This window comes from Clavelina lepadiformis, chromosome 9 (genome assembly GCF_947623445.1).
Source record: "Clavelina lepadiformis chromosome 9, kaClaLepa1.1, whole genome shotgun sequence".
NCBI classification, from domain to species: Eukaryota; Metazoa; Chordata; class Ascidiacea; order Aplousobranchia; family Clavelinidae; genus Clavelina; species Clavelina lepadiformis.
In genome coordinates this window covers 10,620,899-10,635,637 of record NC_135248.1, presented here as the reverse complement: position 1 = coordinate 10,635,637, position 14,739 = coordinate 10,620,899, and the positions used below count along the sequence as shown (strand labels likewise).

The window sequence follows — 14,739 nt, the reverse complement described above, 5'->3', positions numbered from 1 at the left end:
GTGCTTATAGAGATCGTGTTTGTTAGAGGTGGTCTATAGAGATCAGTTGTTATCTTGTTGCGTGGATTTAGGCTTTCCACTCATCCATGTAGAAGGCGAAAGAGAGTTTCTTCATACAAATTATGGAAAAAAAGCTCCACCATGCTTGCCAAATGCCGGCCTTTAATTCAAAATTAATCGGGCATAGCATTTAGGATACACTAAAAGCCTGAAAGACTGAAGGGGCTGAAATTGAAAAGAATGTGCCCAACTAAGCCTATTTTCTTCGTTTCAACCTTTTCAGGATTTTAGTGAGATCCTAACATTTTCTCTTTCACCTCTTGAGTGGTATCGGTAAGTAAAAGTAAAGATCACTTAGAAAGGCTCTACATATCATACGAGTGTCATGCCCGCAAGCAAATTTGTTCCGCAGTCGCATGACTCTGATTCAGCATAATTTTTGCGCTCGTAGCTTATTGTCAAGAAAGTGAGTTGGAAGAAAGATTTATGGGTAAATTTGGATTACAGTATTGGGAAGTAAGGTGTCGAACCGTATTTTAAATCCAGTTTAGGTCATAACAAAATTTCCTTTTAACGATTGTAGCTTATTTCGGCTCGCGTTTGCATTGGATTGAAACATTTAGGCTACTCCGTTTCGGAGTTAGGTTAAACAAACTTGCTAAGGTAGCCTACGTAGGCTTACCATACGTCCCGTTTTAGCCGGGACAGTCCCGGTTTTTACGGGTTTGTCTCGGCGTCCCGGTCAGTCTACCAAAAAGTCCCTCTTTGGCATTTGGCCAGCCAGCATTGCCTTTGTTTAGCCAACTTGCTGAATAGTGATGCCTGATGCGTGTTCTTGTTTCGTTGTGTTAAATGTGAAAGTAAATGTTACGTCATTGCAGTGGGCAATAAATGGCCCAGTAGTTGAGTAGTGGGTTGATTGTTAGCGCATTCGCCAGTTCAGTAATAGTAGGCTAGTAGGAAAAAAGTAAAATATGAACCACATTTATCTGATGCTCGTTGTTCTGAAACGTCCTGGCTTTCAATCACAAAAATATGGTATGCCTAAGCCTACGGTTCGTCCTGGTTCAAATGACAGATTTTAGCTTATAAACTGTGGTTTTTAATTTCTTCAGACGCACTGCCTAGGTAACAGTAGCTTATGCTAAACGTGGCAATACAGTATACTGTAATTGGGACAAGCGCTTTAGAATCCCAGTACAGAATTTATTTACTTGAAAATTGCAAATAAACAACAATTGTAGTTTAATTTATTTCTAAGCTTTTGTTTCTAAATATACAGGTCATTTTTTCTTATTTGGTTGTATGCTATTTGTCAATTTTCTGTTTAAAATAAATTTGGTTAATTTTTAACTTTATTGATATCATAGTCTATACATAAATATTATGCATAGATAATGATTGGTAATTCCCGTTTCCCCTGTTAAAATGCGAAAATCGAGTATTTTTCTAGGGTAAATCCCCGTTAACGATTGCTTACTTTCATCTCGAAATTTCTCAGCACTACGGAAGTTAATGGAACAAATCAATAAAATCATTACAATTGGTGGCAGTGTGTGACAAAGAAGCTTATAAACGTTTATCGTTTTAGATATCGACATACCTCCACATTTATTAGAGAAAGTAGCACTAAGGTTAGTTTGTAGACGCCGTTTAAGTAAGGGTATTTTGATTTTTGGGCCTAGTGCGGAAGTGCACAATCACATGATGTCACAATTTGAGTAGCTGGGGCCTAATATGCAAATACATCCTGTGGTTGTGTATTTCTCCACTAGACTCGATCTTTGTATCCATTTTTAGATTAAAATTAACAGATTTTAGTTTCACAAGTGGAAGATATGATTGCCAGCATTATTTTGCGTACAGTATTTTAATTAATTGTTTCGTTATTGGCACAAAAATTGCATCTGATATATAATGTGGAAATATAAACTTTACATCAAACCTCCAGTAACTGCAGGACCCCACCAGCTTGCTGTATGGAGAGCTTGGGTTTTAACACAGAGAGATTTATGCCAAAAAATAGGGTATATGTTTTACGCCACATCAATATTAAAACTCTGATCATTTTCTACCACGATTAGACCTAACCTAATTCTTAGTTAAATATATGGAGCTGTTGACCTCCATTGGAAAACGGTTGGCTTGTACTTACAATTTTTGTATACCAATTTCTTGTGACAAGATTTTGTGATGCCTCGCCAGAAAGGCTGAAGCCAATATTAAAACCAGTGTCGTGAAGATATTTGATAAGATAAGATAAGATAGGATAGGATAGTATAAACAACTTTTGTGTTAACTGATCATGTTGGAAAATAAGATGTGTTTTATTCATAATAGCGTTAATAAATCTGGCCCAAAATGTTTGTATCATATCAGTCGAAATGTGGTAAATGTGATAAACAGTAGCGATGAAAAAAGTTAAAATCCAAGGAATCAATATTTGTGAAATTATCGATGTTGTCGGCTTAACTTGGTGTTAAAAATCATTGACTGTTATCCTAATTTAAATGCTTTTAATGGACGTTCAACTTCCATTATTCCATTATAGTTTTGAGAGAATTTCTTTGGTAATATATCTATTGCATGTAGATTAAAACTGGGTATTTCAGCAACCACTGTTTATTGCAGATTTCTGCAGCATTTTGCATCATATGGCAACGACACTGAGCTAAAAAGTGCAAGTGTTATAATTAAATGGAACGGTAGCTAGTTGGTGAATTGCCAGGTTGGCGGTAGGTTGGAGAGGTATTTTGATCAGGCATTAAAGAATATTAATAGGCGTGTGTCAATTGAACCGTTTTCTCCCCATTGGCAAACTTGATTGTGAATTATAAATTTAGTTAACAATGTCATTGGCAAAGTTTAGTTCTTAAATTTAACTATTGGTTTTTTTCACTGTCAGTGATGATAAAAAGTCTATCACTAAGCAGTCTGCCTAAAATAGACGAAAACGTTTTACCGAAACCACAAGTTTTTCTTATTAACATGATTTATACATAAAAACTAAAAATGATATTAACTGATTTTACAAATAAATTCTAAGTCTAAAAAATAAACCTGGATTTGCCAAAAGTTGAATTTGGGTTTGCCTAAACCTATGGGTTTGCCAATGTTAGTATTCAGGTTTCCTTAAACTTTTATTCTGCTGATAATTATTAGCTCTAGTCATAGTTCTGTAATATTTCAACTCTGATTTAAAGCTGAAATTTACAATCATGCAAAAAAAGTAGTTTCCTGATAAAAGGAGCGAATGGTGCATCAGAGAACTTGAAAAAAGATGCCACCTTATAAAGTTCTACGCAAGATAGCTGGTGGGGGCCAGGGTGGAGTTGTGTTTGTGTAAGTTGTATATTCTATGTATTTTGCTGAGATCTATTAACCAACTTTTAAAAACTTTTTCCATTGGGATAAAACAAAGTGACCTGTCTAATAATGAAACAAATTTATTTAGAAGTGTCGTCTGTTAGTTTTCTGACTTAATCTAAATTCATTTCATTAGCACCTTCCTTTTACATACATGCAAATGAAAATTGTGAATTTAGCACTTTTACAGCACTGTGAGAAAATTGATGTCTTCTATGTTGCAACAGATAATCTATAATCTTTGTTCTTCCCACTTGACTTGAGACAAAATAGAATACTCACCATGAATAAGTAAATAAAATAGATATATAGGTACAGGCTGATTTAATTTCAAAACTAATTCTAACAACATTATAACAACTAAAGCAACACTCACAATGCCAAAAATTATGCAAGTTTTGATCCATACCATGATGTTATATAGTTGGATATGGGAACTATTTTGTGGTTTAAAAAGTGGGCAGAGCATTTACTGGTAACATGATTTAACAACCAATTGCATGTAATGATGAACTTATTCTAGTGACAAAATAGAACCTTTGTCTGCACTCTCTAAACGTTATTGCAGGAAATGACATGATAGAAAACAAGGAAATAAAAAAACAAATAGAATAATCAAATCTGTCGCATATAAAATTAATTTTATCATAAATTGAAAGACCAGCAGTTAAAATGCCAATATAAACTATTAGCATTAACATCTACTGATACTTTCTTACAACTACCTGTACCTGAAATATACTCAAAGAAAATATCTTTTACAAAAACAATGCTTTTTATTATATAGATGTGAAAAGAATGATGAATCACTTTGTGCTGGAAAAGAAGTCAACAAGTCAACTTACACCAATTTAAAAAATGAGATTGAAATCTTAAAAGAAGTGGCCAAGAATCATGAAAACATCGTACACTATTTTGATTACTTTGATAAAGTAATTGACTAAATATAGCTACATTACAGAAAAGAAACAATTTTCCAGAAGCTATTTTGAAACTTTGTAAATATTATGGGATATTAAGTATTTGTTTATTTTTCCAGTAAACTGATACCAGTATGATACATAGACGTACAGTAAACCAATATACTTAAAAATGAGTTTGTTTACATTATTCCAAAAATAGTATGACTAACTTTCTGCTTATGATACCAAGCACAAATGTACACAAATGCCACATAAATGTAAATAAATGAATATTTAAAGAGCAAGTTGGTAAATCATCAAAGTAAACTTGTGGTATTTGTTGTAATGCGTCGTGCTTCTATGTTAGGATCTGACCATTGTCATATATATGGAACTATGTGATGCAACAGTGCAGCAGGTGAGGATGAGGTTGATATATCTTTTTAACAATCATAAGTTTTTCTTTGGTTTTTAAATGCTATAATATACATTATAATCTTGTAAACGAAGTAGTTGTATGCTGTACTTAACTGACTTTGAGAGCTCTTGTAAATAAGGTATCATATACAATATAAATATTTAACACTATTCTTTTTAGTTTGTGGAAAATAAATTTACTCGAGAAATGCAACCCGAAACTCAACCAAATGTTACCCCTCAGGAATTTTTCAATGATATCACCCCACTGCAAATTTGTTTGCAAGCAGTTAAGGGAGTTGAATATTTACACAGCAATGATATCAGTGAGTTATTGTTTCTTCACATACAGTACTGCGAGTTAGCTACCGTTTTAAAGCTTATTTCTATGATCTCACACTAGCATTATGTGCAACTACCAATGTATGTTATGGAACACTGATTCCTTAAAAACCAAATTCATTAAATGCCATTTTTTGCCTTTTCTCATCCTTAGCAACCAGTTTTCTGATATGAGCCAGACTTGTTTTAATTGTTCCAAGCAGTCAATTTTGTTCATTTCAGAATGCGTAGTCTGTACATATAAGTACTCAGTTCTTCAAGTCACTGATTGCAGAACTGATTGCTATCAAAATTTAGCCATTGATATTAAATCATGTCATAATTGGATATGAAAGTATAGACATTTAATGGCAATACTGGATTAGGAAAAACTATTGTAGAATATGCCAGAAATTGAACATTTCTATTATAAACATTCCCACATACACCGGTAAGGTATAACTTCTCAGTGAGTCTTAATACAATTTACGAAGGCGTTTTTCTTTCTTTGGAATAATTATGTTATTTTCCATTATATTTTTAGTTCACAGAGATATTAAACCAAGCAATTTTCTGATTGTCAAATGCAAAGGCAAAACACTAGTGAAAGTATCAGATTTTGGTCTGAGCAGGCAGCTCTTACAAGATCAGTCTGGTATCTACACAGAATCTAATGGCACACGAGGATACATGCCCCAGGAATGCTATGATCATGGATCCAAGTGGGTATGTACAATGTATTTATCACTAGATTGTGCATTTTGCCATGCTGAACAAAACACATGGATATAATTATATACGTAGTGATGTTTTAAACATGTGACCAGTAAAACATGGCAATTAATTTGCTTACAAATACCAGTAGTTGTCATGTTATGAAAATATTTGACAACAACAATCAAAACCTTTGTTAACAGATTATAATTTAGTTGCATTATTTGTGTCATATCCATATCAGCAATTTTATCTTTACAGTATAGCTTTGTCTTGGCAAGCAGTGATAGTTTTTTTAAATATCGAACATGATGGACTAAGCATAAAGGACAGATTCTAAACATGTCTTTTCATTTACCATTCATGTGCAGTTCTATTTACATATACTTTGAAAAACTAGTTTTCGTGTATATGCGTCATGTATACATAGTATGTCTTTTTAGAAAATGACAGCAGATATTTTCTCTCTTGGTGTGTTCATTCACTTTGTGGTAACTGGAGGGTTTCATCCGTTTGGCAGTAAGGGTTATAAACAAGAAGGAAATATTCGAGAGAGAAAAACTCCTAATTTTGAAGCTTTATTGAAAAGTCCTAATGGTCAGTCAAGAATAACATTGGTTTTAAGACGCAGAATATATTTTTTGAAATCTTGTTAGTTGGACTCAAAATAATATTAAACTCCCTTCATTAATTTGATATCATGTGTGTTTAGTGCAAAACAATATGCAGGAGATGTCATAACAATACCATTTTTTAAACTATTTTAAGCATATTTTGGATGTAGACAATCCATTTGTTTTTATTTAGTTATAAAGGAACATGATGTGACTGTATGTGATATGATACGAAGAATGATTAAGCATAATCCTGCTGATCGGTTTACGATTGCAAATGTGCTTAAGCACCCAAGTTTTTGGAATTCTAAGGAAAAAGTGGAATTTTACAAGGTGTCGTTTTATTATAACAAAGTCAATCAATTGTTTTCTCTGTTTTGCCATTGATTAACTTCACTAAGGTTTTTAACTAACTAACCCAAGCGTTTCATGTAGACTTTAAATACACATCTGCGACACATCGCACCAAACAAATTACAACATTTAAGCATATACGACCGTGGATTACTCCAAAAAGGCATGGATAGAAAAACAACCAAATTTCAGATACAAAGCTCCCATTTACCCCAGCCTGTTATTACAGACAAATATTTTAGTGAATGCAGCAACCTACAACAATTGCTGACGTTAATCCGAAATATGGTGAGCTTTGCAGATTCTTTTCACCTTTTGTTGCTTTTTTTAAGTTTGGACAATTGCAATCATAAGTTTTAGTTTTTGTAGTTTTAATTAATCCTACATGCCATAGTGGTTCATCTGTATGTTCGTGTCATGCCTTTCATAGACACTCTGTACAAGGATTTGCGTATGGTTATGTTTTCACCGGGATTATTTTGTTTCTCAATTAAGGAAGCTCATGGTCGTGATGCTGAGAAGTCAAATGCAGAAAAGGAATGTTTAGGAATGGACGGACTGATTACAAACTGGGATAAGTTTTTAGAAAGTCTTACTGGAGCTTATCCACAGTTGCTTGTTCATCTTTATGAATCATTTAGAGACAAAAATATTGCAATCGAGTTTTACAAAACGTAGGTGAAATATTGGTAAATAATCTAGAGTTCAGTACAGTGCCTTATCTTTGTTATAAAAAGTTTGTGCATATTTTAAAGTTGGTTGTCTCTGTCAATTTTGTTATGTTATGTTTTGCTTTATGCTGTATTTACTGCTCCAATTTTGCAGAACACCGATTCCACCTGCATCCCCACAAATATCACGACAACTGGCGAATGTTTCGTTAAAAGTTGATGAATCTCCGCATAAAAAGAAACCATCTGTGAGTCCTAAGTCCAAAAGAAAAAAAAAGAAAAAGTCTATCGACCCTGAATGCAATGAATGGATGAGTTTGTTTCGCAAAGAAAATATTCCAGGTTTTCTAAAAAAATAATCTGACGTCGTTGCTTTACTTCAGTCCTCTATTTTGTTACTAGACTAAAAATGATGGAAATAAACTGCATGTACTAATCAAGAACCACCATCAGTATTGTAATATTTTCTTTTACTACAGACAATGAGCTATATCAGTTTGAAATACAGCTGGAGTATGGCAACCATGCTCGACCAAAAAATGAAATAAGTTTACGCCATTCCCCCGCTTGTCTTTACCACAAGACATCCTGCCAAAGCACTTCAGTAGAAAGTTTCAATCGTTTTGATTTCCCTCCAGCATCAAGTGAAAGTATGATACAGAAAGTTCTAGACAAATTTGATGATGGGATCATTCTCCACCAAGACAAAGACAGTAACTCCCTGATGGCGCGCAGATGTTGCTTGGTTCAGGTCTGGTTTACATCTCACTTGCAAGCTCGTGCAGTAAAGATGGAACAGCAAAAGATTGTGGAACTCTTCTCCTATGAAAAGTTCTATGATCAGTCCATGGATCAAGGCCTTCCCAAATCTGAAGTAAAGTTATACTTGGGAAAAAACCCAGACACATTAGAAAAAGGTAGAATCGTGCCAATCACCATAACCATCAGGCCAGTAGCTGCATCAAAGCTTACCGATAGATATCCAAGCGCTGAGGGAGGATCTATAGATGTTAGTTATGAAAAATGCGGTTTATAGTCTGTTGTGTGTTTTAGGATGATTTGCTGAATTTTATTGTTATTCATTGGCAGCAACGTGAGGTAATTGGAGTCTATTCATCATATTTATAGGATTCATTCATCTTGTCTTATTAATATATATGATTATAGTCGTCGGTTTTGTGTTGTCCATGTTTGTAGTAGGTTCAAATTATTGTACTTTGTAGTTGTCAGTTGGGGTCACTGTATTTGAATGAGATGTATCTTATAAAGACATGTATATTTTTCTGTATTTGGTTAACAATATATTTAGTGTTATCGTTTTTGTTTTATTCAAAAGTTGTGTGCAGTGACACTATTTAACTAAATCGAATGGTGGACATTACTTAGTTATACGAATGCTGAAAGAAAAGTAGACAGAGTGGCTCATCTGCATGTAACACGAAGTTGACTATGACTTGGTAGAACCTTGAAAGATTGGTTTTGCACTTATTTACATGTTTCCATACGCAATAGGATTTCAATAAATTTGTTTGAATGTCGTTGTTAGTTGACCTATTTGTTACAAGATCGACTCCAATAATATTTATGACTTAGATACGTTATACTTTTTAGAAATGTTCCGGGGTATATTTGTAGTTGTAGGTAATTTTGAACTTAGATGTTGACAGGTTTGATAAACTTTGTGTTATTGTGTAAAACTGTGTTTTAAACCAGTCACTTTTACAATGCTATTGCTTTACAAAAACAAATATTTATAATATTAATGTCTTTTTGTTTGCGATAAAGGCAAACTGTTAGCCTGTGCTTCACATAAACTGTCTGTATTTTTCCTTGGTCCTCTCATTCTTAACATTAAATCACTTGCTAAAATAATTACGCAATTTATGCAACTTTCTCTTTGTTTCAATTAACAATTTTATTTTATAATGACTTTTTAATTGTATCTTAAATTAAATTAAATTAAATTGTATCATATATTAAATAAAATCCTACAAAGTGTGGCTATTTTCATTAGAATACAAATAGCGTAGAAAACGTGGTTCAGGTTTCAAACCCTCCTTTCAGATCATCATCCGACTCAAACGTTAACTCATTTCGTCCAGTATAATAAGCTTTTGCCTCTATGGAAATGACGACTGCGTCATATCTTCCAATCTTACAGGTTTTTAACGGCGTTGCACGTGTCCTGTATATCAAAGATGAAGGTAAAATTCGCAAAAGGTGGTGGTAAAAATGAATGTTATTTACAGTTTAGACTTACGCTCCACCAGCAATTACACCTGCGTACAACCGTGATTCTCCAAGCTTAAGACGACCACTGAAGTAATCTAGAGTTGCTCTTGTAGTCGATCCTGAACCACAGAAACCACGAACAATCTTGATAGAATCGTAAGATATAATGCACATTTTTATCACATACGCACGTTATCGCCAATTGCATTTAACATGATTGCAAACAAACTCACGCAATCCTCCATCAAGGTGATTATGTGGTAAGATGTTTCGGTCCTGCTGTCTTTTATAATCGATCCCGCAATAATTTTAATGTCTTTGTCAGGGTGAGATACTTTTATCTGCGAAAAACAAAATATTCTCGTAAATATTGACAATTTTAAGTTGGTGACTACAACTGGTATATTAGGCCTACTTGCTTATTTGCTTCTCTTTCCAAGTTTGCCAACAAACTCATATTATTCTTGTAATCAAACTTTTTGACATCGAAGCCAAGCTCAGAGTCATCTACGAGCAGATAAAACGCCCCACCAAACACCACATTACTTTTGACGCTTTGTCCGTTGGGGAGCATTAAACTGACCCCTGTAAATGCACGAAACATGGCCATGACTTCGTTACTTTAGTAGGCCTACTTTGCAGCAGCTTGCGCAAAAAGAAATCTGTTTTTTGTAAACGAAATGTAAGGTGTATAGCATACAGTATACCGGGTGTGTGAACAAATGACGGCACGCTATGAAAGCGAGCCTTTCCTGCTTTTCCATCGGCACACTGGACATAGCATTCCACCAATCCGCATGGACATTGCAAAGTAAATTTTACCTCAGGTTCTTGGTACTTCACCAAACCATTGTCCACGGCATACCTAAAAGTATACTGAGCTGAACCACCAACTGAGAGATTTTGGTTATAGGCAGAGTCGTAACCAAGTCGTCAAACTCGAGTCGCAAATCAAGTCGAATCTTTTGGAAAAAATAACTCGAGTCGAGTCATGTAGCAAAAAAACTCAAGTCAATCGATATATGAAGCCAAGCCACACAGAAAGCAAAGAAGCAGTTTATATCAACAATATACGTTTAAAATGTTGAAAACTTGCTTCGTTTTGCTGCCACGAACGCACTCATGGACAAGCAAGCTTTATTTCTAGTTACACTTTTGATGGTTTAAACGAAAGAAAAAAATCGTTTTACCTTAATACTGAAATCAAAAAGGACCGATCCAAGTCCAGTCTATGTTTTGGAAATACTGAATCTAGTCAAGTCAAGTCTTTGAAGTTATTTTTTAGAAAGGAACTCAAGTCCAGTGTTTGCAAAAAGCGACTCGAGTTATTACGACTCTGCTTATAGGCCTTATGCACAAACGGTCCGCTGAAAGGTATACAAGCTTAGTGGAATTACGCTTAATTGAGATGCAATTAGAAAACAACACTAAATACCGGCAAGTGCATAGAGTAGATTCACCACACATAGCGAGATAAGATCCAACGGATAAAAAAACCACACCCAGGTCCGCTTCCTTGTCTGGCTCCATGAGCAAAGCTACCACCAGGTCTCTGTTACCCCGAGGCTCGTTGGTGACAAATCTTTAAAATGGAATGCATCTTAGAAGTGGTAGAAGTAGTAGGCTGAAAAGTCAATTTGTATACCATGAATATGATTGAACGGGATAATGGCATCTTTTTTGAAGATATGTACAAGAGCTTATTATCTTTGTCCTGTGACAAATTCAGTTCAAAGCATTCATTTTGGTTTTCATTTCGTTTTGGATAAGCACAAGAAAACAAGACTTTGCTCAAAATAGATACTCTATTAAACTCTTGTAGCTAATAGACTATTGCAATATTTTTGTTTATTGACATAAAACGTACCGACGCACAAAGTCTTGCTTGGTTTTGAGATAATTAAAACGTTCATCATAAGTATTACCCTTGGGTTTCGGCACACCGGACGCAACAATGCGCATAGGAGAGCCTCCGCAGTGCATTTCTATTGTTTTGACAACTGTTCCAGGCTCAAAAAACTCCTCAGATTCTCCCATTTTTACTGAATTATACTGAAGTTTTGACAGAATAACAACACTAAGAATAATTCGCAAAGAAGCGTCAACGAAAGTTTACAACATTTGGATTTAGAGAAAATGGGTTCAGAACTTAGAAAGACAGCTCTTTTCTTGCTTCCTGACTATTATACGTTTGTTTGAAGTTGTAAATAATGCTGCGATATCGAATGCAGATATCATCAGGAAAATACCACGACGAGGCTCGCGAAACTATATACTTAAGCAGTACGCATTCTCGAGTATCTATCAGCAGTTTTTCAGTATTATCTTTACTTAAATTGGCTCAAGCAAGCTCATTTTCATCTCCTGTAGTTGGGTAGGCTATGATTTGAAGTAGCCCAAGACACTTTCTTCATCTAAATGAAAGATATTTTAACCTGCTGTACGGGAATATGTTAGTGGCTATACTTCATTCTCCAGCAATAAGCTACAAAGACGTTTTATAAACGAAGCATCAGCTAAATTTTCATCGTTTGAACCTTGTCCAGGAACCTTGCGGAAATGTATGATTTGCAAATATTTACCGATTAAATACTTTTCAAAGCTATTTTATAAAAGATGAGTATGAAACGCTCAACCTTGATCAAACAAGGTTCTAGCCGCGAGGATTGCTGGCTCAGCAAAATTTTTTGGTTTATCAGACGAAATGTCAAAGCAAAGGTGTTGGAAAGTAAACATTCTAAAATATGACTCTGTCAACTTTAATACCCTATTTCTGCATGTTTCGTCATTTACCTTGATTCATTCATGTTAAATGATATTAGTGTGAACAAATACATCCTAGCCTATAGGCCTGCACAAGCTATGTCTATAAACACTTTTTTGATTTTTTGTAATCTTTATTTTGATTGCATGTTATTTTATTCAACAGTTTTATACGTTCCTATTGCGTTTCAGTTTTTTTTGCATTTTTGGTTACATTGTAGATCGCGGCGACTAACTAGCTGCTGATGAAGCGTATTTTTGCCGGTAGTAGGCGCGTGCAAGTTATTTGTGTTAATAAAACAAACATCCAATTTGTATTGGAAAAAAAACAATAACCTAAAGTCCTACACGTTCATATTAGGCCTATATTTCTTTCTTGTATTTGTGGATTTTTATCTTTTTGTTTATATTATGATTTAATAAAATTAAACCACTAAAGGAACGGCCCACTGGAAGCCAGTATGAGTGGAAATCGGTTTTTACCCTAGCTGGTTCAGTCATATACTGCAGCCAGGCTTTAAGAATAGGAGGAAGTTGACCAGAAACTTGCCCCATCGATCGCGCTGCCATATTTGCAAGTTTTATGGCAGTAATTCAATAATAGTTTGACAAATAAGAGCGTCTGCGTCTACTGGATACCGACAGCACATTGTCGACATGATAAAACTAGTCACCAATCGGCTAGATCGCATTCTCTTTATAGTGTGGATTGTATGTTTTTGTAATCTTTATTACACATATAGGTTACGAGACGACTATATACGTTATATATTCTGTACTAGTGTTACGTTGTTTTCTGCTCGGTTTGACGTGCCTTTGTGTTTTCTGCCTTCGGCTGGAGGCACTGATAATTGTGATTGCGCGCCTTGCCCGTTGTCGAACGTGTGTCATTCTACCGATACATGTACTGCTGTGTAGACGTGCCCACTTTTTACCATTTTATGAAATACAATCCGATAGTTAACTGCAGGTCCCTTCGAACCAGCACTAGAAAGAGGCCGGTAACATTTGGCGAGCACGGCAGGACCTGCAGTTTCAAAACGTGTATAAAGAAAGTGATCTGGACCGAGTTTTATCCGCGATGAATTTTTTTGCCCTCCTCCGAAGTTTGAACTTGGAGAAAGTTTTAGCTCGTTTTTATCAACGTTGGAAAGTTTCTGCGACAGTGTGGACCCAACAGCAGCTGCTCGAAAACATGCTTTTATGCTCAGTTTACCGGAAGAGGTGAAGTTGGAAATGAAATGCAACGGTGCAGAGTTCGGCACCATTAACTACGAAGAACTAAAGTCCAAAGCTGATGAAGTTGCTTGTTGCTCACTTCGATATAACAAGGCCAAACAACAGCTTATACAAAGAACCCAAGTATTAGGTGAAACGAATCGAAGTTACGTCAACGCCCTTGTCAATTTGGGTGCAATTGCATACCCGAAACCGGAAGATGAAAGTACGAAGAATAACGTCTTGTATAACGCTTTAATAGCTGGACTGCGTAACAAACATGAAGCAAAAAGGCTGGTCACGTGCAACATGGAGGTACAGTGTCCAAAGTTTTTAGATGTTGTCAAAAAGCTATTAATGATGGAACCTGCGCATGTGCAACAACACGTTTCCAAAATACAGCCAATAAAGTAAGGCCCATCAGCTTTCGAGGAAATGAAACAAAGGATCCAAGATCTGCGGCAGGAAGTTGACACCTTGCGTGAATCACTATCGGAGATATCGCGGAGGTCTGGTCTTAACCACATTCATCCCTTTCGCCCCCGGGAATCACGCACGTGTTTTGCATGCGGAGAAAGGGGACACATCAGTCGATATTGTATTCAACGCAACCGCCAGGGAAACGCCAACGGGGCGGGCACAGGTGTCCGTCCCTGAATCCATCACCACAGCCAAAACGAGAATTGGTCACTTACAAGATACAGACCGTCTCTGCAGAACAATATAGGTACGTTAACGTTAACGTTATCATTAATGGTAAGCCCTTGTTTGCGCTTGTTGACACTGGTGCATCAATTACTGTCATATCTCATTTGGCTTTCCAACAATGTTCCGCTCAAGATTTAAATGACTGCCCTTCAAATGTTCGATTTCTTGGCGCGAGCGGAACCGTTATCGCGATGGCAGGAAAAGCAAAGCTAAACTTCACCGTTGCCGGAATAGAGGCCACTCGCGACTTTTTTGTTGCGGAGAACTTGTCGGAGTCTTGTATTCTGGGTTTGGATTTTCTTCAAGACCATGGTTGTATCGTTGACTATGATATGATGACACTCAGGGCTGGTGGAGGAACATTACTGTTATTGAGAGAACCAGGTATTTTGCAATGTTCTTCGATTGCATTAATTGAGTCACTGCTTATCCCCGCGTTTACTGAGGTTGTGTTGCCCT

General features: G+C 35.7%; 2 protein-coding genes across 6 annotated transcripts; one reads left to right on the top strand and one right to left on the bottom strand.

Moving 5' to 3' along the window:
* Positions 1-9,341, top strand: LOC143470593 (putative serine/threonine-protein kinase irlA). 5 transcript variants are annotated; one of them, XM_076968825.1, is made up of 13 exons: positions 1-1,634; positions 2,632-2,735; positions 3,204-3,342; positions 4,154-4,298; positions 4,636-4,686; positions 4,867-5,011; positions 5,551-5,732; positions 6,164-6,317; positions 6,528-6,667; positions 6,770-6,976; positions 7,184-7,362; positions 7,514-7,701; positions 7,839-9,341. In XM_076968825.1, exons 3-13 carry the CDS (start codon positions 3,281-3,283, stop codon positions 8,393-8,395), a joined length of 2,010 nt encoding a protein of 669 aa, XP_076824940.1. In that variant the 5' UTR covers positions 1-1,634; positions 2,632-2,735; positions 3,204-3,280; the 3' UTR covers positions 8,396-9,341. The 5 variants fall into 5 exon arrangements, with proteins under 5 accessions (XP_076824940.1, XP_076824939.1, XP_076824937.1 ...); XM_076968824.1 differs by having other exon boundaries at positions 2,632-2,748; XM_076968822.1 differs by having other exon boundaries at positions 2,632-3,342.
* A 7-nt stretch (positions 9,342-9,348) lies between these two features.
* Positions 9,349-12,072, bottom strand: LOC143470594 (trans-L-3-hydroxyproline dehydratase-like). The gene is made up of 7 exons (XM_076968827.1): positions 11,459-12,072; positions 11,027-11,173; positions 10,299-10,456; positions 10,007-10,176; positions 9,825-9,932; positions 9,620-9,735; positions 9,349-9,544 (listed from the first exon to the last, which is right to left on the bottom strand). The coding sequence occupies exons 1-7, from the start codon at positions 11,626-11,628 to the stop codon at positions 9,400-9,402; spliced, it is 1,014 nt and encodes a 337-aa protein (XP_076824942.1). The 5' UTR covers positions 11,629-12,072; the 3' UTR covers positions 9,349-9,399.
* Positions 12,073-14,739: the final 2,667 nt, after the last annotated feature.

What these genes read in the sequence shown, in the direction of transcription:
- LOC143470593 (XM_076968825.1), top strand. Translation starts at nt 3,281, where the DNA reads ATGCCACCTTATAAAGTTCTACGCAAGATAGCTGGTGGGGGCCAGGGT. An exon ending in ATTTTGATTACTTTGATAAA is followed by an intron (nt 4,299 to 4,635) that starts GTAATTGACTAA and finishes CTTCTATGTTAG; the next exon opens with GATCTGACCATTGTCATATA. An exon ending in GCAATCGAGTTTTACAAAAC is followed by an intron (nt 7,363 to 7,513) that starts GTAGGTGAAATA and finishes CCAATTTTGCAG; the next exon opens with AACACCGATTCCACCTGCAT.
- LOC143470594 (XM_076968827.1), bottom strand. Translation starts at nt 11,628, where the DNA reads ATGGGAGAATCTGAGGAGTTTTTTGAGCCTGGAACAGTTGTCAAAACA. An exon ending in AAGCAAGACTTTGTGCGTCG is followed by an intron (nt 11,174 to 11,458) that starts GTACGTTTTATG and finishes TCCATTTTAAAG; the next exon opens with ATTTGTCACCAACGAGCCTC. An exon ending in TCTACTCTATGCACTTGCCG is followed by an intron (nt 10,457 to 11,026) that starts GTATTTAGTGTT and finishes GTATACTTTTAG; the next exon opens with GTATGCCGTGGACAATGGTT.